The sequence below is a fragment of the Rhineura floridana genome, chromosome 2 (assembly GCF_030035675.1).
Source record: "Rhineura floridana isolate rRhiFlo1 chromosome 2, rRhiFlo1.hap2, whole genome shotgun sequence".
NCBI lineage: Eukaryota > Metazoa > Chordata > Lepidosauria > Squamata > Rhineuridae > Rhineura > Rhineura floridana.
In genome coordinates this window covers 126675170-126697903 of record NC_084481.1, presented here as the reverse complement: position 1 = coordinate 126697903, position 22734 = coordinate 126675170, and the positions used below count along the sequence as shown (strand labels likewise).

The window sequence follows — 22734 nt, the reverse complement described above, 5'->3', positions numbered from 1 at the left end:
TTGTGCCCTCAAAGCCTATTTAGACATTAAGTGGCATATAAATTAATAATAATAAATATAGCCTGTTTTCCTTTGTTTTATCTTGTAGTCTTTGTAAGCCACCTTGGCTGAAAGCCAGGGTATAAATAAAATTTAATAATAATAATAATAATAATAATAATCTATTCATACCATCAGATTTATGAGAAATAGGATTTCCTCATTCAGAGTAGAGCATACGAGCCTTTTCATGTTAGTGTAAGTTATGTAAAGGCAATAGCACAAACAGATAGATACACATCAGAAAGAAAATTGTTAATAACTTTTTACGAACAGCTTCCAAATCAGTTTGATTTTGAGAATGATACGATTTGAGATTATTAGGTGGTCTTTCATTTCTAGAATAGTGGCAGCTGCCAAACTGTCCTTCACAACTTTGTACTTTACAACTAACATTCCTTTCTTTTCTTTTTTTACTACAGCAGTTGATGGCATAACTTTTCCCTTGTGTTTGATTTCCTTCTTTGAAAGTCTTTCTGCTAGAAGAGTTGATAGTATAATCCTGATGACAACGCCTTTGTTATATGGCAAGAAGACACTAATCCCATTTGACTTCCTAATTCCTAATGTTTAGTTATATTAACCTAGAATTATGCAATTTGGGAAGGGCATCAGGCACTGTATAATACTATTTAATGACTGTCTACTCTGAGGTTGGTTATCTTTCTTTTGCAAAAGAGACTTCTCTGAGACTTACTCTCTACTGCCAGTCTTTGTTCTAGGAATTTCCTCCTTCCACGTGGCCATATAGTATCGGGGCACAGCATCAACTTATTCCTTGCCTTGTAATTTCTCATGTGGCGCCATCCATGAAATAGAAATGGCAGTGGCAATTCACCCAACTACATTGTTTTAATTTTTTTATTTTCACACCCTGATTCAGAGTTCCATGTGTGCTTCATTGTTGGTTATGATTTTGCTAATTTTAATTATGTTTATCCATCTGCAAAGCAAAAGTCTAAAAGCAAGATACATTTTTATTCAGTAGTAAATCCCACCTGTTCAGTGGCGCTTACTCCTTAGATGCCTTTCCCAAATTGCATAGTTCTGGGTTAACATGACTAAGAATTAGGAATTAGTAATGGAACATTGCCTTCTTGCCATCTAACAAAGGTGCTTAGAGCTATAACCCTGTATCCACTTGCCTGGAAGTATGCACCATGGAACTCTGTGAGGCTCAGTTCTGTGTAGACATGCATAGGATTGCACTGTAAACAAGTGTTCATTTTACATCCAAAGAAATTCACACAAGTATATAATTTTTTTATTTCTTAATTTTTTTAAAAAAACAAACCTTGCTTTGTTTTTTTTTTGTTACAGGTTGAGAGGAGGTAAGGGGCTGTGGTATGATATCATGTATTAATTCCATCTGGTGGTTCATTCATCCTTTTTCGTAGAAAAAATAGAATAAAGATGCCTTGTGAATAAAGAAGTTATGTCATGAATATGTAATACAGAGTATTCCCATTTCTCCAGTTCATGGCAAACTATCAAATTTTATATGCTAGCACTAGTGAGGATTAAAGGCTTCTTTGCCTTTTTCATGCAAAAGTGAGTAGATTTCAGTGCCCTTTCCTTTTCAGGGGTTGGCACAGTAAGCTCATTTTACATTTCCTGACATTTGCATCTTTTCATACTTCAAGAGGATAAAGGTCTCTTACAGAAATCCCTGCAGAGATTTGTGTGTGATGTCTTTTCTTTTTTTAAAAAAGAGTGCTTAACATTTCTATAGTATATTCAATAACATTTCAAATCAAGCAGGATGAGAGGGTGAACAGCAGGTCCAGAGAAATGTCTAGTGTGTATGTATTTGCTCTTTTCAAACAAGCAGCTTCCTCGTTCGTAATGTAAACTCAATAATAACAATCTGCAGACAACCACTTTTGTTCATGTAATGGGAAAACCCAAAGACGGGCCTTGGCATTAAAGAAAAACATTTGAGTTTTATAGTAATGCTGTGTTGTGGGCTTTCCGCACTATGGTAATTCATTTTCAGAGAAAGTTATGCAAAATAAGCATATCTTGACAGATGGCTGCCCACTATCAATAATGCCTTCTATTTTCCAATATCCAATATAGTATTAAACAGAGCACATACTTTGCTGCAGAAAATTCCAGGTTCAGTCCCCAGCATCTTCAAGTATGGTGGGGAAAGATTCCTGTCTGAAACCCTGAGTGCCACAGACAGTGAGTGTAGAGAGCAGTGAATCATAGACTTGGAAGGGACCGTTGAGTCCAATCCCCTGCTCAGTGCAGGAATCCAAGTTAAAGCATACCCGAGAGATGGCTGACCAGTTGCCTCTTGAATGCTTCCAGTGTGGGAGAGCCTACCACCTCCCTAGGTAATTGGTTCCATTGTCATAGCTCTCTAACAGGAAGTTTTTCCTGATGTTCAGTTGAAATCTGGCTTCCTGTACTTTGATCCCATTATTCCGTGTCCTGCACTCTAGGATGATCTAGAAAAGATCCTCACCCTCCTCTGTGTGGCAACTTTTCAAGTACTTGAAGAGTGCAGTCATATCTACCCCAGTCTTCTTAAGGTTAAACATGCCCACTTCTTGCCGTTTCCCCTCATAGGGTTTTGTTTCCAGTCACTTGATCATCCTCATTGCCCTCTGAATCTGTTCCAGTTTGTCTGCATCTTTCTTAAAGTGCAGTGTCCAGAACTTGATGCAGTACTCAAGATGAGGCCTAACCAGTGCTGAATAGAGGAGAAACTAGCACTTCAGACGATTTGAGAACTATACTTCTGTTAATGCAGTCTAAAATAAATTGCCTTTTTTGCAGCTACATCGCACTGTTTGCTCATATTCAGCTTGTGATTAACAACAATTCCAAGATCCTTCTCACATGTAGTATTACTGAGCCATCTTGTAACTGTGCATTTGATTTCTTTTTCCTAGGTGTAGAACTTTGCACTTATCCCTGTTAAATTTCATTCTGTTGTTCCCAATGTTCCAGCCTCTGAAGTTCACTTTGAATTTTGTTTCTGTCTTAGAGGGTATTTGCTATCCCTCCCAATTATGTATCATCTGCTAATTTGATAAGCATTCCCTGTGCTTCTCATCCAAGTCATTAATAAAAATGTTGGAGAGCACTGGGGCCCAGGACTGAGCCCTGTGGTACCCCACTCATTACCTCCCCCCAGTTTGAGAAGGAACCATTGATAAGCACACTTTGAGAATGATTCTGTAGCCAGCTGTGGATTCCCCTGATAGTTGTTCCATCCAGCCCACATTTAGCTAACTTCCTAATAAAAATATCATGGGGCGCTTTGTCAAAGGCTTTGCTGAAGTCGAGATGTATTATGTTCACAGCATTCCCAGTCTACCAGGGAGGTTACCCAATCAAAAAATGAGATAAGGTTAGTCTGGCAGGATTTGTTCTTGACAAATCCATGTTGGCTTCTAGTAATCACTGCATTGTTTTCAAGGTGTTTACAGATTGGCCACTTTATAATCTGCTCCAGAATTTTCCCAGGGATCAATGTCAGGCTGACTGATCTGTATTTCCCAGGTTCTTCCTTTTTGCCCTTTTTGAAGATAGGGACAACATTAGTCGTCCTCCGGTTACCTGGCACTTCATCCACCCTCCATGATTTCGCAAAGATAACAGACAGTGGTTCTGAGAGTTCTTCAGCTAGTTCATTACTCTATGATGCAGTTCATCAGCCTCTGGAGTTTTGAACCTGTTCAAAGTAATTAGGTATTTCTTGACCATTTGTCTATCTATCTTAAGGCACAGTTCTGCCCCTTCGACTTGTACTTGAGGTTTGCCAGGAGGGTCATTGACCTTTTTTTGGGAGGAGACTGAGGAACTGAGCACTTCTGTCTTTCTTTGTCATCTGTTATCATTTTGCCATCCTCATTGAGTAGCTGAACCACCATTTCTTTTCTCTGTCTTTTGCTGTGAATGTACTTGAAGAAAGCTTTTGTGTTGCTTTTAACCTCAGCACATTCTCAGCTTTAGTCTTCCTGATGCCATCCCTGCAATTCTGTGCTACTGTATGGTCTGGCCTTCCTTCCACTTCCTGTATGTATCCTTTTTTGTTTTCAGGTCACCTCTAAGCTTCTTGTGAAGCCGCATTGGCTTCTTCTGCTTTCTTCCACCTTTTTTCCTTGTTGGGATTGTTTGCAATTGTGCCTTTAGAATTTCCTTTTTTAGAAACCCCACCCATCTTCGACTCCTTTTCTCATTAGGATCACTTGCCACGGAATCTTACTTACCCTTGTTCTGAGTTTAATAAAACTGGCTTTCCTGAAGTCCAGGGTGCACATATGGCTACTCTCAGCTTTTGCTTCCTTTAAAATCAAGAACTCAAGTACAGCATGGTCACTTTCCCCAGAGTTCCCTTTTCTGCCACTTCATCCACTAAGTCATCTCTCTTGGTTAGAATCAAGTCAAGTTGTTTCCTTCACTTTCTGTAGGAGAAAGTTATCAGCAACACAAGCCAGGAAATTCTTGGAGGGGCTGTGTTTGACAGAATTTGTCTCTCAACATATATCGGGGTAATTGAAGTCCCCCAGTACATTTATTTATTTATACATACATACGGACATACATACATACATACCCTGCCCTTTCTCCCAGTAGGAGCCCAGGGTGGCATCATGCTACTACATCATGCCTCCTCAAAACATTGGCAGTTTGCTTTTCAAAATTTTTATCCTCATCTTCTCCTTGATTGGGTAGTCGGTAGTTGACTCTAACCACCATGTTTCTTTCATTCCTTGCCCCATTTATTTTAATCCAGATGCTCTCGATTGGGCTACCAAGCTCATCCTCCTGCATTTCTGTGCAGGGATAGATATATTTTAACATATAGTGCAACTGTTGAAGTAGATAGACCAGTGATCTGACTTGCGTTCCAGTTGTTTGGGGCATAGACTGAAAGAATGGAGAAGGTGTGGATAAGTGCATTGTAGAGACATGTGCCAGGAAATAGGAAACAGCATAATGAAAGGTCAAAAGGTTGCACATGCCGTTAAAGCCTCACTTCTTGGGCATGAGAAATGTTGCTTGCTTCTCATCTGGCTTCTTTCATAAGGTATTGTCAATGTGTTAGTTTTTCTGCATCTCTGAAAGCAAGGTAAGCTGAATTAAGTGTCAGATATCAAATTCCACATGTGTGGCAATCTCACAGATGTGCTTGTCTTTGGTTATTCTGCTCTTCTCCTTCTCCCCCAGTGCAGCTAGTTTGCTACAGTGTAGTGTAGAAACTCTATGAGGACTGTTTACCAAACGACCTGCTGCTCTTATGTATGTCTCTCTCATTTGATTCATTGATAGTCAATTGCGAATCAGCTGTTTACTTATAATTTGGTTAGATGTGTGTGACAATTGTCCTTTTCATAGTTAATGTACAACATAATTGTATGTAATTGCAAAAACTAGAAGCTTTGGGGTCTGAAAAGAATATAAAGTATAGCAGTGCCACTGGCTTTCAAATTATTTTAAAGCTAGATGTGGAAAGTGTAAAATACTCCTTTTTCATCCAAGCTTATTGACAATATTGTACACAGTTGTCGTCATCCCCAGACTGCTCATGATATTCTGCAAGATCACATACAAAATGACAACACTCATTATTTAAAACAAGAACTGTGTTCATAAAAGTTGGCAAAGATTATAACAGGGATTTTGGAATGACTGTCGTTCCAGCCATCATCTCTCTATCACACAATATAGGCAGGGCTTGCTGGCAAAAAATGGAATGTGTTGTTGGGTGATGTAGTTTCTTGGGCAGCGAGGCATTGCTCACTCTTGCCTATAGAAAAGGAAAAGTGAGGAATTCAAACTCCTCTCCAAAAACATCCTCAAAGGAAAGCAAGAAAAAGAAATGTCTGTCCAGTCAAATTTAGAAGGTATCAAAAGGCATCTACAGTGTGTGAACAAAAATCACCTCCAAAGTCTAAAAGTTACCAAAATCTGCAACTAAGCAGCCTTTCTTCTGATGCCTTCTGCAGTACAATCTTCTTTTGGGGGCTTATAACATCAAATCTGAACCTATAGCATAGTTCTGCATCTCAAATATTGAAATGGATCATGCCCAGGGTTAGAGAGTTAACTGCACCTATTTCAAGGAGACTAGATTAGTGCAGGGCTTTCCTCCAGGAAGAGAGCCAGCGTGGTGCAGTGGGTTGAGTGTTGGACTACGGGAGACCAGGGTTCAAATCCCCACACAGCCATGAAGCACACTGGGTGACCTTGGGCCAATCACTGCCTCTCAGCCTCAGAGGAAGGCAGTGGTAAACCACCTCTGAATACCGATTACCATGAAGACCCTATTCATAGGGTCACCATAAGTTGGGATCGACTTGAAGGCAGTCCGCTTCCTCCAGGAATCACAAGGTACATTACTGCAAATAACCTAACCTGCAGGGAACCTTTACCTCCCTTTCTGGATCCTCCTCTCTAGTAGACTCAGGATATTTGGTATTCCCCTAGATGGGGAGAGAGGTGGGAAATCAACAAAATGTTGATAATAGCATTATTTTTATATTAATATATATATAATATATTTTATATTATAATCCCTGAGCAGCTTTTCTGCTCTGAAACTCTGTGTTTCTGAATACAGTTGCTGGGGAACACAAGAAGGCTATTGTGCTTCCCATAGGCATCTTGTTGGCCACTGAGAACAGAATGCTGGACTAGATAGGTTTATGGCCTGATCCAACTGCTTTTAATCTTTTAAACTAGTGTCGATAAGCTTCACTGGAATTTACCCAGTGCGCCACAAGAGACAGACTTTGGGGCCAAATGTCAGGGCCCTGCAGTCATTAGCGAGGAGGGAGCTCGCCATCCCCCGTCTCCAATTGAGCCAAAGATGGCTGTCAATTTCTTAGCAATACTGCTGCTTAGAGCTGTTGCTTGGGTTTTAGTGCAAGCAGTTTTTCCTAATATAATGCATTTTAATGATATTTTCACTAATATTTATTCCTACTACTATTACATTTCTTGGTTGCTTTTCTCACCAAGGATTTACATTTACCAATTAAAAACAACAGATTCAATAAAATCTAAAAACACTCCTGACAATTAAAAACCAGTTAAAAAACCAATACAAATTAATGTAGTGAAGGGCAGGTATGAATTTGTGCCCCACTAGAAGAGGTCATCAGCAGCTAAGACCTCACTCATCAAGGGCAAAAGGCCTGGGTAAAGAATAAAAAAAGACTACCTGGTGCCTAAAGATGAATAAAGATGGCACCTGGCATGCCTTCTTGGAGACAGCATTTCACAATTATTAATAATATATTCTTTTTTATGCAGACTTTTGCCCACTTCTCCATGGTTTGTAGTCATTACATTGTCAGTGGAAGGCAGGAAGGTCAAGGTGCATTGAATTTCCTGAGGGATATAAATGTAAGAAGCAGACAGTCTTTCTTGTAAACACAAAAGAGCCAAGGGAAAGTAAAGTGTCTTTGTAATTGAGATTTCCTGTTCCTTTGTTTGCATGTGTATTTCTACTTTGTCTCCCACTGTAATGGACCCCCACTTGACTCTTGTTTAGTGACTCTTTGAAAATGAAGTGGAAATGCCTTCAAGTCGATCCCGACTTATGGTGACCCTATGAATCGGGTTTTCATGGTAAGTGATATTCAGTGGGGGTTTACCATTGCCTTCCTCTGAGGCTGAGAGGCAGTGACTGGCCCAAGGTCACCCAGTGAGCTTCATGGCTATGTGAGGATTCGAACCCTGATCTCCCAAGTCGTAGTCCAACACCATAACCACTACACCACACTGACTTTTTAGTGCTTTCCTTTCTGTTTTGCATGTTTTCATTTGGGAAAGACAAAACAAATGACAAGAGGCCATGTTTAAACCACTCCTTTTACTCTTTTTATGGGGACATAAAGAGCCTACATTCTGTCAAGTCAACCCCTCAGGATACTAACACTCAGTGGTGTGCTGGAGCCAGCTCGCACCGGCTCACGAGAGCTGATTGTTAAAGTTTTGAGAATTTTGCGAGCCGTTTGTTAACAGAGGGAGCAGGGGAAGTCTTCTGCTCCTCTGATTGGTGGACGAAAGACATGTGCCAGAAGCATGGGCTTCTGGGCAGAGCTTAGAAAAGTTACTTGTTTGAACTTGCAACTCCCATCAACCAATCCAGTGGCCATGCTGGCTGGGGCTGATGGGAGTTGTAGTTAGGGTGGCCATATTGCCCGGTTAGCCGGGTTTTACCCAGATTCTTTGCATACCACCCAGCGCCCGTTTAGCCCCTTAGGTGGCCTGTATTCTTAGCTTTAATTTAAAAAAATAATTAAGTTTCTAGGTGGTCCGGTTCTCGAGATATACATAAAAACGTCAGCCACCCCCCACTGTTAAATCTTTTTTTAAAACAAATCTGTCCTATATAGCACTTCGTAGCTCAGTCTAACCCCACCTGTTCAGGATTTCAGTCAATCAGTTTGAAGCCAGTTTGGTTGACCTGAGGCAGTGTCTAGAAAACCTCATTGCAATGCCAGAAAATGGTGGTTCCTCCCCCCATATCTGAAAATCTCATAAATTGGGTAAGTATATACATTTCAGGTGTTTTCCCTCTTGTGTGCAGGAGTCAGATCCTGGGCAGTGTTTTCAAAATCTTCCCAATACTTGCTTTTGTGGGGGTAAAAGCAATACTAATCCCATATGCCCAGAGTAAATCCCATTGAATTCAGTAGGACTCACTTTTGAGTAGACATGGTTATGAATGTGCTGTAAATTAATGGGACTTTTGAGCGAATGTAAAAAAGGATTGTGTTTGTGTTCTAACTCTTTCTGTCTCCTCTCCAGTCCTATTTTAAAGCAAGTAGGCAGGTATTACAGTTTTTATTCTGTAGGAAACTAATACTGATTTTTTTTAAACTAATACTGATTTTTCTACAATGACCAAGTGGTTTGACAATAAACTATTATATGGGCTGTATGTATTTATACATCTGCTCTGTGTGTGTGTGTGTGTGTGTGTGTGTGTGTGTGTGTGTGTGGAGTCTTTCCAACAACCCTGTGAGGTAGGGTTGGGAAACCAAAGCAACTCTCAATAAGAAATAAATCCCTTTAAAATCCATTAACCATAAAGCAAGAACAGTTGAAAAACAGCCTAATGAGGCACGATTCTGAATTTTGGGTTGGGTGAATGAAGTTTATTTATTTATTATTTGATTTATATGCCGCCTTTCCTTCCAGTAGGAGCCCAGGGCGGCAAACAAAAGTACTAAAAGCACTTTAAAACATCATAAAAAACAGAGTTTAAAATTTATTAAAACATCTTTGAAAATATTTTTAAAAGCTTTGAAAAAACATCTTTTTTTAAAAAAGAAAAGGCTTAAAAACATATTAAAAAGCAATTCCAACACAGACTCAGACTGGGATAAGGTCTCAACTTAAAAGAACAAGTTGAAAGAACAAGTTCCTTATCGCTTGAGGCTGTAGTTCTCTGCACACTTCGCAGTTTGAGTAAGCCCCATTGAATACATTGGGACTTGCTTCTGAGTAAACAAACATCAGATTGCACTATAAATATATTTACAGATTGTGTAATTCATAAACATATTTGATAGTCATGTTTATATAAATATTTTTTCATACTGTGTTCTAATAAGTATTTGATTTCACACTATGGTTGTAGATGATTTTTTCCTCTACATTTTAAGTGTGCCTTTCTTCCTGGGGGTGGTCATGGTTCTCCATTGTTTTCATCCTGAGGGGAGGATAGGCTGAGAGATGGTGAGTAGCACATTTAAGGTCTCTTCACCTTCCTCCCCCTTTTTATTTGTATTTGTTTTATATTTCTCCAATATCTTCCCCTGGCTGTTTTTATGTATTTTAAATATTTTTAGATTAAATAAATAGGAACTCATAATTGTGAACCTCCCTAAAAGCAATTTAGCTATCCTTATGTTTTGGCAAAGTGAAGGTGTGAAGGCATGCTGGTAGAACAAGAGACCATGTTTGAGGCATGTTATAAGGTGTTTGAGGACTTTGTCACACATTACCTTTTGAGACCTGTAGATTCATGTTGGAAAGAACACATGCACGTATTGAATGGTGGCTTGGGTGCTGTTTTTTCAGTCTACGCTGCATGCGTAGGGAAGGTGATACAACATCTGGCAGCTAGCTTCATAACGTGAGAATGAAAAACATTTGGATCACCATTCACTTGTTTACTTTTCTCACTATTGAGACCACTTCATATATTACTTTTTCATATACATAAATTTAATCTTTGTATAGGAAAAAGTATTTTGAAAAATATGAAGGACAGTGGCTGCCCAGTCAGTATAACCACTGTACAAGATCTACTCAGCCACTGTAATTACCTTTTTCTTTTGAGTGCCCTAATGTCTGGGTCTTGGTTCAGGTGTGTATCCAACTTTGATGTGCTTATGGAAGGGGTGTGCAAGTAGTGCCCCCCCCCAAGTGTGGAGGCTTGGGCAAACATTGTGTTATGGAAAACCAAAGTCTGTGTGAAAGTACATATTTGGGAATGCCATCAGTGTAATCCTAAACACACTTAATAAATAATATCGAATTTGCACGTCACAAAATATTTTATGGTCATGTCCATAAGCACCAGTAGGGTAGTCACCCAGGGGGTCTTAGTCCCTCTGCTTTTTTGGGAGCAGGGTCCCTATGTCTCCAAGTATCCTACAATCAGCATGAAAAGGGAGTGTGTTAGTCACTGAGAAGAGTCTTCTAATATGCTTCCTTGCCTTTCCTGCTGATTGGAGCCAATCAGAGTGAAAGGAGATGAGTCAGCCACTGAGAAGACTCTTCTCAGTTGCTAACGCTCTCCACTTACATGCTGATTGACTCATACAGATGTTTGTTATTGTGAGAGAATGCATTAACAAAGATCTCATTCTTAATCCAGGAGCAAAAAAGGGTGTGTGTGGCTGCAACTATCATGAAGGGACTCTGTACTTCTGAATTTTCTACTAAACAACTGATAAATACCTATGTAACTTTGTGTCTGGAGACTTATGATTAAGAATCACTTTCCATAATTGTAAGGAGGTATGTCCACACGCAAGCATCCCAGGCACCTAAATGAGGGGTGAGAGCAGCATAGGGACATAAGCAGATGTCTTATACCAGGGGTTCCCAAACTTTTCTTCTACATAGACCACTTGAAAATTGCTGAGGGTCTGAAAGTATCTGAAAATTTACTATGGGCATATGCAACATAATTAACTCCCATTAGTGATAAGAGCAAGAATTTATAATTATTTTAATTAAAACAAGAGGCTTATCAGTACTTTGAAGAGGTTGTTGTTATGTGCCTCCAAGTCAACTATGACTTATGGCGACCCTATGAATCAGCGACCTCCAAGAGCATCTGTCATGTACCACCCTGTTCAGATCTTGTAAGTTCAGGTCTGTGGCTTCCTTTATGGAATCAATCCATCTCTTGTTTGGTCTTCCTCTTTTTCTACTCCCTTCTGTTTTTCCCAGCATTATTGTATTTTCTAGTGAATCATGTCTTCTCATGATGTGTCCAAAGTATGACAAGCTCAGTTTCATCATTTTAGCTTCTAGTGACAGTTCTGGTTTAATTTGTTCTAACACCCAATTATTTGTCTTTTTTGCAGTCCATGATATGCACAGAGCACTCCTCGAGCACCACATTTCAAAGGAGTTGATTTTTCTCTTATTCGCTTTTTTCACTGTCCAACTTTCACATCCACACATAGAGATTGGGAATACCATGGTCTGAATGATCCTGACTTTAGTGTTCAGTGATACATCTTTGCATTTGAGGACCTTTTCTAGTTCTCTCATAACTGCCCTCCCCAGTCCTAGCCTTCTTCTGATTTCTTGATTATTGTCTCCATTTTGGTTAATGACTGTGCCAAGATATTGATAATCCTTGACAAGTTCAATGTCCTCATTATCAACTTTGAAGTTACATAAATCTTCTGTTATCATTACTTTAGTCTTCTTGACGTTCAGCTGTAGTCCTGCTTTTGTGCTTTCCTCTTTAACTTGCATCAGCATTCGTTTCAGATCATTACTGGTTTCTGCTAAGAGTATGGTATCATCTACATATCTTAAATTACTGATATTTATCCCTCAATTTTCACACCTCCTGATCTTGGGCCAATCTCGCTTTCCATATGATGTGTTCTGCGTATAGATTAAACAGATAGGATGATAAAATGCACCCCTGTCTCGCATCCTTTCCGATGGAGAACCAACTGTTTTCTCCATATTCTGTCCTTACGCTAGCCTCTTGTCCAGAGTATAGGTTGTGCATCAGAACAGTGAGATACTGTGGTACCCCCATTTCTTTTAAAACCGTTTCATAGTTTTTTGTTATCTACACAATCAAAGACTTTGCTGTAATCTGTAAAGCACAGGGTGATTTTCTTCTGAAATACCTTGGTCCATTCCATTATCCAGCGTATGCTTGCAAAATGATCCCTGGTGCCTCTTCCCTTTCTAAATCCAGCTGGTTGTTAAATATTTACCAGCACACCACTGCTAACACTGTTAAATATATTTAAAAACTCAGTTGATAAACATTTTTTCCTGACATGGGCATGTGATCTGGCACTACTGAAACTTCCTTAAACAAAGTGAGGAGAGAGCAGTCTCTTAGGAAAGTAAGGTCCCTAGTTTGAAGCAGTATGTGAGCCAGTTCTGCTTAGCTTGATATTATGCCATAGAAAATGGGAAAGAAAAGAAAAAACCTTGGTAGGCTACCAACCAACCTGGTGCCCTTCAAATGTTTTGAACTGCAATTCCCATCATTGGCCATGTTGGGTAGGGCTGATGAGAATTGTAATCCCAACCATGGGAAAGGCACTAGATTGGGAAAAATTGGGCTATCTAGTCCACCATATATCGGTGCTACTTATGAGGCTATATATACTAGTCTGGTCCAGCAGGACTTTTCTTTTGACTTCCAACTGATGCTCCCATTCAGCTCCCCAGTACCTGTGACAAAGTAGAAAATTCTTGGTGGCACTTTACCAAAGAGGCACCACCATCTCTCATGCCTGAAGCGGATTGTGAGAGTGCTACTAAATGCACACTTGCATTAGCACGTATAGGCAGGCCCAAATAATCCAACACTGGCATGCATTGCCATATAAGAGACATTGCAGCATTGCAATGAGCTGGAGATCCTGTGTGAGACCTTGTTGTCTGGTATAAGGACAAGTAGAACTGGAGCATACCCTCCAAACTGTCACAGATGGAAAAGAGGCATACTTGAAATAACCCAATTTTATACCAAGTGCTGCTGCCCAAGACTTTCTCCAATGTTAAATGTTGAAAAGAGGTGTTCATAAGAGTACCCCTCACACATTGAGGGGAAAGCAGGATCAGTCAGCATCAGTATGAAGATGCTTTATCTGGATAGGGTTTCCCATGATGAGGTGGAATCCTGATTGGTCCAGGACCCTCCTTTGTGTGGAGAAATCATGTGTGTGAGCATCCTATGTGTGTATGGCCTGTACATGTTGTAATCAATAGCACAGCTGCTGGGGGACATTGCTGGTGCATGTGCCAGTGCTGAGGGGGCGTGGCTGGCCTTTGCGATCCTGCAACTACCTCATGCTTTTGGGGAACATGTGAGAGGGGTCATCCGAACACCTCTAATAGCTTTACTCTGCTTTCTTTATGCTATGTTCCTGTTCTTTACAGTCACTTATCTCAACAACAAACAACAACAACAATAATAAAAACAATGTTTATTAGATAAGTTAGTCATTTGTTGCCGGAAGGCCTCCAAGGGACTTAGAAAACCCTAAAAGCTGGGAGAGTGTTCTTTTTGTTAAAGCTATACTACTAAAACCTGTTCTCGTACTACAAAAGACGATCACTAGTTCTCTCCTTGAATGAAGGAGGACAGTTAGCATGGGGAAAGGCCCTTCCTCCAGGCCAAAAAGGCTGTTCTAATGTCCAGAGAAGGAGAGGACTCTGCCTCAATCCCAGTATGACTAAAAATATTAAGAGTTATAGGAAAGCTTGTAGGCTAGGGACCTGTGGCCCTCTAGATGTTATTGGACTATAGCTCCCATCACTCTCACCATTGGCCATGCTGGCTTGGGCTGATATGAGTAGCGCAAAAACATTTTTTATTAGTATAACTTTGAAAAAAAAGGGCAACATCTGGACAGCCACAGGTTCCCCATCCCTATTGTAGATCATCTAGTCTAATTCCTTGCTTAATGCAGAAAATTGAAAACTAGAACATCCCCAACAGATCACTATTTAGCTTCTGCCTGGAGACCTCCAGTGAGGGAAAGCCCATCTTCTGCCTAGGAAATTGGTTCAGTTGTTGAACTGTTCTTACCATTAAGAAATGTGTCTCATTTAAACCAGGAAGCAGATTCTTCCAAACTCCTACAGGCTGCTCTAAAGGGAGGGGAGGGGAGCATGTGATCCAAAGGATCATCCCCATACTGTTAAACTGTGGTTTGGCATTATGCCCAAATTGAGCCAATGTCTATTGTAGATTTTAAAAGACCCCTTTAGTTGAAGGACAATTTACAGCCATTTTTTAAACCATTTTAAAAAAACTGGCATGCTGATAACACTCACAAGATAGATATGCCATGCCAGATTTCAGAGAGCTGGGACAAATGATTTTAGAAATATTAGAACGTTCAGGTATTGTAATGGTAGAAAGATATGCTCCCTGTCCTCTGCCTTAATATATATATAAGGAGAATCTGATATTATGTAAAGGAGAATCTGGTATCTGTAAGTTTCAGTGGCACACACTGCCCCTAAAATATGTACTTACTGTCTGTGCAGCTGAGCTGTGACCTTTACAGCTATTGAGGTACTGGTTCACTGCTGTGAGTCTTTTGAAAACTGAGCTTGTAAGAAAGAAAGGCAGTCTTTACCTTGAGTATGGACAAAGGTCTGAAAACTGAACTATCCAGTTGCAGTTTCTGTATGTTTGAGCAGCCAGGGTCTGTCACAAGGAGGTACAAGTTGCTGACTCTAGGCCAAGAAATAACAGCATGCATAAATATATTTATGTCTAGATAAATAAGTTTAGAAGAGCTGAACTACGCCAAGAAAAGTGTAGTAAGGTTGATGGTAAACCTTGGATGATACTTATCCAAAATTATAGACTGTGAGTTCTTTTTGGAGACATGGAAGTACTCTTGACCTTCACTTTTTGTGTACAATACACAAGGTGTTTTTTTGTTTTTGATTGCAGTTCAGTCACTGGCAAGTGGGTTTGCAGGACTGTTGTGCTGCCTTGGGAAGGTACCTGCTAAAATCTCCTTGAAGGCCTCGTGGATGAGCATCCAAATAAAAAACTGATATTGTCATTCACAAAAGAGTAACTAGTGCTGCATGGCAGATGTATCTGTGTTCTTGCAGCTCTTTTAAAAATAGAAATAGCTACTTTCCACAATTTCAACAACATTTTCTTCTTTATGGATTGTGTTTGTTCTTTGAAGGATGTGTGATGTTCCTACTGTGTATGTGTGTATGCATTTGCGCGCGCACACACACACACACAATTAAAGAGCAAAAGGCTTTATTATTTATGTAAAATATTTATACAGTACCTTACCATTCATTAGGATCCAAGAGGTAGCTAAACGGCCGTATCAACCAGGTGAACTATAATTAAACAACACTGAAAACAAGCAGTCCATAGCAAAAGCTTTCGTCCTGTTGGTTTTCATACTACAACAATGTGCTATTTTCAACATGGAAACATAGAATAATATTCCCTCAAAGGTCACCTCAAAAATCATCTAGTACAGTCCTTTGCCAATGCAGGAAATGTGCTGCTACAGCATTCCTGGTAGGTGGCCATCCAGTTTCTGCTTAAAAACAGACTTCTAAGGAAATCTTTCTATTGCTTGTATCAACAGGAAGTTCTTCTGTACATTCAGTCTAAATCAGAATTTAGTAATATGTCCCAATACCAGTTGTGGGAAGGGATCAATAACAAGATGGCTGTTTCCTTCAGGCTGTGTGTGTGTGGGGGGGAGAGAGAGAGAGAGAGAATTCACCCTACTAATGCTTATATATCACACAGAGTAGTTAACATCAATTAAAACCAACTATAAATATGCAATAATACTCCAAAAATCAGTTTAGTTATTTAACAGCATTTGTATACTGCTTACCATTACAAACCCTGAATTTATCTACAACATAGAAAATACATTAAAATATATCATATAAAAAAAAAGTATAAGAAATATAAGACAACTGGACTAGAGTTAATGGTTGGGAAAAGCCTGACAAAAGAGATGTGTTTTTTAAATAAATATCAGAAGCACCTTGCAGTTGATGCCTCCCAAATAACTGGGGACTGGGGGCGAGGAAAGCAAGAGAGAAATAGAGAGAGGTGTGGTACATAAAACAGAGGCATTCGATTAAAAAGAAAAGTATATATGGTAAAACAATGTTTCCTATAAAACAACATTCGATAAACATTGCAAGACCTGTGCTAGTTTGATTAAATATCTTTTTTCTTGAGTGGAGAAGGGAAATAATAAATGCTTTGTTTTGTTTTGTGACCTGGACAGTAGCATCTAGTTCTGTTAAATTTTCAGAGGTGCTTATCTTAGAACTGAGTTCTCCTTCTACAGTAGGGCCCCGCTTTACAGCGATTCACTAATGCAACGGTCTCAGACGAATTTAGACTAAAGCCCCACTCATACGGCACTTGTTCTGCTTTTATGGTGGTTTTTGGGCATCGTGCACCAGTCTATTCAATGGGTTCTGCTTTACAGCGGTTTTCGCTTTACAGTGGGGGGAGCAAAACGTAACCCACCATATGAGTGGGGCCCTACTGTACTGTTAACACGCATTTGTTTTTCTTCTCTTTTCCCCCAGATATCACAGTGAGTTTACTGTCCTTAGTTGTCACAGCGTGTGGACTTGCTTTGTTTGGGGTATCTCTGTTTGTATCCTGGAAGCTTTGTTGGGTTCCTTGGCGAGAACGTGGCCTGCCTGGAAACAAGGAAAAGCAGGAATCACTGAACTATACAGATACAGACACCAATGACCATGAGTATAGCGAGGATTACCTGGGACAGCCTACTACCTACCCTGACTCTTCCATGAAGATTAGCCACACATCCCCTGACATTCCATTGGATGCTAAGACAGGGACCAAGGAGAACTGTGTGCACAATGTTCGGATGCATCGACAGATCACAGAGCCAACTCCTTCTGCTCGGTCAGTAGCTACAGTAAGAAACAGAGGTGACCATACAGTGTAAAGCTTTTCTTGGTGAAAGGTATTTCTTACCGGACGGGTGCCTTGATCACAGGGAAATGCACAGGTGGAGATTTGGGTTTGCTTTACTGAATGCTGGAGCAGGAATCTTGATGGGGAAAGGAGAAGAAGGCAGAGACCGGTTTAGAGATATCACCTCTGATATGGAACAGATGGGCAGTCAGTGCACTCCCTGCCGCCATTTTCCAGTTCCCATGATCCTGAGAGAGGCTTCGTGAGTCATACATAAAAGTACTTGAAAGACTTTTGAGTAAAGGCCTGGTCATAAGAGAGCCAGGAAAATGCATGTGTCTGGAGGATCAAACATAAAACCCAGAGAAAAGGAAAAGTCAAGGAAGAAAGGATTGGTACAGTTTTCAATATTCAGAGAGGGAGTTAGGAGACTTAGAGGAGAAGGAAGTGGGTAAAATAACCCTGTTCTCTCCGACTGCCTGAGGCTTGCCTGACCCCCTTCTTCATTCTGGGGCACAAAGGAGCATCCTGTGTGAAGCAAGGGATGTGGAGTCTCTTCTATATCCCTTGTCCACTTTGCTGCTGTGTCTCAGTAAGCATGTAGGGAGGCTTTAGTCTAGCTAGCATTTCAGACGATGGAAAATGTCTCAAGGGATCACAAATTGCTAAGTTGTCTGCACTTTGTGATCCAATTTCTTATTGCCTGACAGCTTTTGTACCCCACCCTGTTGCTACATCTAGCAATTTATGACAAAAGGGAGAGAGCAGTACACTTCAAACACTGTTTTCATAATAAAATCAAAGTCACATTTTTCAACACAGGCTTGGGGATTTTTCTCTGAGACTCTTGTGAAATCAGCCATTCTTCCTTTTAGGCTATAACTTGATCTAAAAAGTGTTATAAACATAGATGTTTAGTTTGAGAAATCCACATACACATTCTGCTGTGTCTACTGGCTTTAAGCCTCTCTGTCATTATATTAACATTACTTTACTTACACAGTAAATGCTTGTTATAAAACCGGGGATGGGGGCCAAAGAATGCAACCACATTATAGGGCTTTCGCATTATAACGAAAGCCACATTCTGTAAACAGAATTTGATCAGGGGAAATCATCATCCCTGTGGTATAGCCGAAGCTGCTGTACAGTAAGCCATGTTATAACAAGCTTCTACTGTATAGAGAAATACTTGTCTCAGTAAATACACACACCACACACACACATATTATATATATTACATGCATACACACCTGATGATGCTGACTAGTGGCTTGCCCAAAATAAAAGTGACTGTTCAGAAAGAGTTAAGCTTTTAAAAAGACTGCCATGAATTAGTAATGTACTAGAGGCAAACTTGAAGAACACATGACATGTGCTTTTGCAAGTGTTCCCATAGGAGCCTGACATTTATGAGCAACATATAGAAAGAGCCCTGCACATTTTTGCTGTTTTATAAGCTTGACAAAATTGCAAGGGTGTTAAAGACCTGTAGTAACTGAAGGTAGCCTCAATTTAATCCTGCAAAGTATGTTCATTTGCACTTATCTCTGCAGTGGTGGGTGCTGATACATCCCTGCAAAGATTCCAACAAAAATAGAACAGGTTAATAAAGCACTTGTGAGAGTTTGAAATAGGAAGTGCTAGGTTTTAGCCACAGCTTTGATAGAGTGGAGGAGTGGGATGTAAAATCACCAGGGGAGCACTGACTGAACAAAATTGCACAAAGGGGAGTGTATGAAAGGGATGGGAGTGTTAATGATTGTGGGCCAGAGTCAACATAAAAACTGCAGGGCAGTATCAGATCTATGGTTCATCCACTTCAGTGCACTGTTGCTGACAGTGGCCAACGACTTCACAAGCAAGACATGATGAAGATAGCTATTCCCTGTAATTTGCCCCAGCATCTGACAATCAAAGGTATACTGTCTCTCCAAATGCATACAGTCAATTTTTACCATCGTAGCTAATACTCTATCATAAGCTTGTTTCCACTTTTTAAAATCTATTGAGTGGCTTCACTGAATGGACAAATACATCCGTGTTTCGTAAGTAGCAAGGCACTTTGGACCTCTGATCAAAAGGGAGAGATGATTGACATATATGGGTGGGGCCAGGGGAGCAGAACACAGCAACACCAGGGCATGAGATGCTGCAATTTGAAACTGAGTGTGCAAGTTGTAGCATCCACTTAAAGCAAACCTGACTTAAGTTCCAAATTATGGAAGGGACTAGGCATGAATTAGATGAATACTTTGACAATTGAGAAAGAGATGTGAAATTGACACAGCCAGGATGCAATGAAAGGAACTATTGAAAGGAGGAGGAACATGCAAAGAGCCTCCACACTCCATTACTTGAAGCCCAGGTGATACAGGTGATTGGAAAGAGCAGGAATAGGGATGCAGTCAAGACATAAGTCTGTCTGGAAAGAACAGCAGCAGCTGAGATGAGCTATGGGGGAGAATTATTTTTAAAAATTCTTAATTTTCCAAAATTTTGATTCACAAAACTTAATAACGATATAGAGATTTCATATTCCTACCAATCTAATCACATCTGTCTGTCTTGTTTTATTTAAGGCATAATTCAATCCGAAGGCAACTCAATCTCTCAAACCCAGACTTCAACATCCAGCAGATCCAAAAGCAGGAGCAGCTGACAGGGATTGGGCGCATCAAGCCAGAGCTGTATAAACAAAGATCGGTGGACACAGATGATGGGCGGAGGAATAATAGCAAATCTTGTGGGAAACTCAACTTTATTGTGAAATACGACTGTGACTTAGAACAACTGATAGTGAAGATTCACAAAGCTGTTAACCTGCCAGCCAAGGACTTCTCTGGGACTTCAGACCCTTATGTCAAAATCTACTTACTTCCAGATAGAAAAACGAAACACCAGACTAAAGTACATAGAAAGACCCTAAACCCAGTGTTTGATGAAGTTTTTTTATTTCCTGTTCCTTACAATGATTTGAGCACAAGGAAACTCCACTTCTCTGTATATGACTTTGACCGATTCTCCAGGCATGACTTGATTGGCCAAGTGATAGTGGATAACTTTTTAGATTTGTCGGACTTTCCTAGGGAATGTAATATTTGGAAGGACATTGAATATGTCACCAATGTAAGTATGACCTATTTTTATTCCGAGATTTTGTTTTCTGCTTCTTTGTCCTGTTTAGCTACTGCACCAAAGTGACAGATTTATGAAGAAAATTATCCATTATTCTCACTACCTGAAATTGACCTGAAGACTAAATGCATTCTTTATGGAGGAGTTACTTTTTCATTATATACAAATCTGTTTCTTTTGCCTCAACTGCATTCCTAAATATTATTTTCATTGCTAATTTCATTTTCTAGTGATTTATATGATTTAACACAGAGAACATCACTTTTTAGAGCTTGGCAGGCCTGAATGTTCTGCTTTGAAAATTCTCAGTGCACCTAATTTTTTCTTCTAGAACTCCAACGTTCTCTTCCCCACACCCATTGCTTTCCAGAATCCATTCTTGATTCCATAACTCCAGTTCCATAGATGCATTTCCATAATCTTTGGGCACTGTGAACATTTCTAAAACATAATAGGTTTTTTGCTTATTTACTGTGCAGCCTACATCATCAACAGAGTAGCAAAATAGCATGGTGGTTTTGTTCCAGGTCAGTTCTGCTGAGACAGAAGTCACCAGTGGTGTAGTGGAGAGGCACATAGGGGAGCACGTTGTTGTTCAGAGCAGGAACAATGATGTCATTTGCCTGAGTACCACAGTAACTTTCCAACTTTCCTTATTGTGGCAAGTGAATGAGATGATAATGAGGTTTTTGTTTGTGAGAGCTTAGCATAAAGGAAATCATAGAGTAAGGGAAATAAGCAGAGGCTAGATACTTCTTTCCCGCTTTAGGATGCACACCTTAACGTGGTGAGGGGGTTGGAGAGTGTTGAAGAAGCTGAGAGCAAAGCCGTCAGGAGTCTAGACCAAGAGGCTAGACTCCTATCAGGGGCGCCCAAGGTGGAATGGTTAAAGCTGAAACACCAGACTAAGATGCATCCAAACTCAGAGGAAGGCAATGCTCCCAGGCATTTTAATCTTCTTAACTTTTTTAATCTTTTAATCTGTATTTTAATTTTTGTAGTATTTATTTTGTTTTTGCTGTGCTTTTCGTTGTTTGTTTGTATATGTTTTGTATTTTTATTATGATATATTGTATTTTATTTTGTTTGTTCACCGCCCTGAGAGCTATTTCGCTAAGGGCGGTATATACATTGAAATAATAAATAAATAAATAAATGGTAAACCACCTCTGAATACCTCTTAACATGAAAACCCTATGAACAGAGTATCCAAAATGCAACACGAGATAGTGTTGGAAGATGAGACCCCCAGGTCAGAAGGCACTCACCGAGTTACTGGGGAAGAACAAAGGACAAGTACAAGTAGCGCTGTGACTAATGACGCAGCTGGGTCAAACCCAAAAGGAAGCCCAGAGGCTGATGCGCACAGATGCGAAAGGAGAGTCCGGAGCTGTACGACGCACACAATAGGAACATGGAATGTGAGAAGCATGAACCAGGAAAAGTTAGAAATTGTCAAGCAAGAAATGGAACGTATCAACATTACAATAATTGGCGTGAGTGAATTAAAATGGAGGGGAATGGGACATTTCCAATCAGGCAACTACAAAATATTTTATGCAGGAAATGAGAAATCAAGAAGAAACGGGGTTGCTTTAATAGTGAGAAGTGATGTAGCAAAAGTAATTAGGAGGTACTACGCAAGGTATGAGCGAGTGATATCAGTGAGATTAAATGGGTAACCTATTAACAGAACCATCATCCAAGTCTATGCTCCAATGGCAAACGCAGAAGAAGAAGAAGAATTGGAGAGATTTTACGCAGAAGTACAGGAAGAAATTGATCACACACCAAAACAAGATGTTCTGATAATCACGGGGGACTGAAATGCAAAAGTAGGGAACAGAGAAGAACTAGGAATTGTGGGAAAATGGGGCTTAGGAGACAGAAATGAAGCAGGAGAAAGATTTGTTGAATTCTGCGAAGCCAATAATTTGTTTCTTGCAAACACATTTTTTGAACAACCAAAAAGAAGACTGTACACGTGGACATTACCAAATGGTCAATATAGGAATCGAAATGATTATATAATTGGTAGCAGAAGATGGAGAAGTTCCATACTTTCTGCAAAAACAAGATCAGGAGCAGACTGCGGTACAGATATGAACTGGTAATATCAAAAATCAGAGTAAAGCTAAAGAGGAACAACAAAGCAATCATAATGCCAAAGTACAATTCAAATAACATCCCAGAAGAATATAAAGATCAAATAAGGAACAGATTTGAGGCTTTAAACTTAGTTGACAGAGAACCAGAAGAACTATGGAATGAAGTCAGAGACATTATCAGGGAAGAATGCAAAAAAACCAAAACCTCTAGTTAAAAAGAGAGAAAAATCTCAATGGATGAATGAAGAAACTCTTAAAATGGTTAAAGAGAGAAGGAAAGCA

The 22734-nt window shown here is 39.9% G+C and overlaps 1 protein-coding gene across 2 annotated transcripts in view; it reads left to right on the top strand.

Annotated features, from left to right (window-relative positions):
- The window catches only part of SYT9 (synaptotagmin 9), a 145537-nt gene that overhangs the window by 64852 nt on the left and 57951 nt on the right, over nt 1-22734 (top strand). For both annotated transcript variants that reach the window (XR_009760620.1, XM_061610509.1), the window contains exons 2-3: nt 16849-17194; nt 19789-20335. Coding sequence is in view for 1 of the 2 variants with exons in the window: in XM_061610509.1 (XP_061466493.1) it covers nt 16849-17194; nt 19789-20335 (893 nt within the window). In the remaining variant the exon portion in view is untranslated. The remainder of the gene's footprint in view (nt 1-16848; nt 17195-19788; nt 20336-22734) is intronic.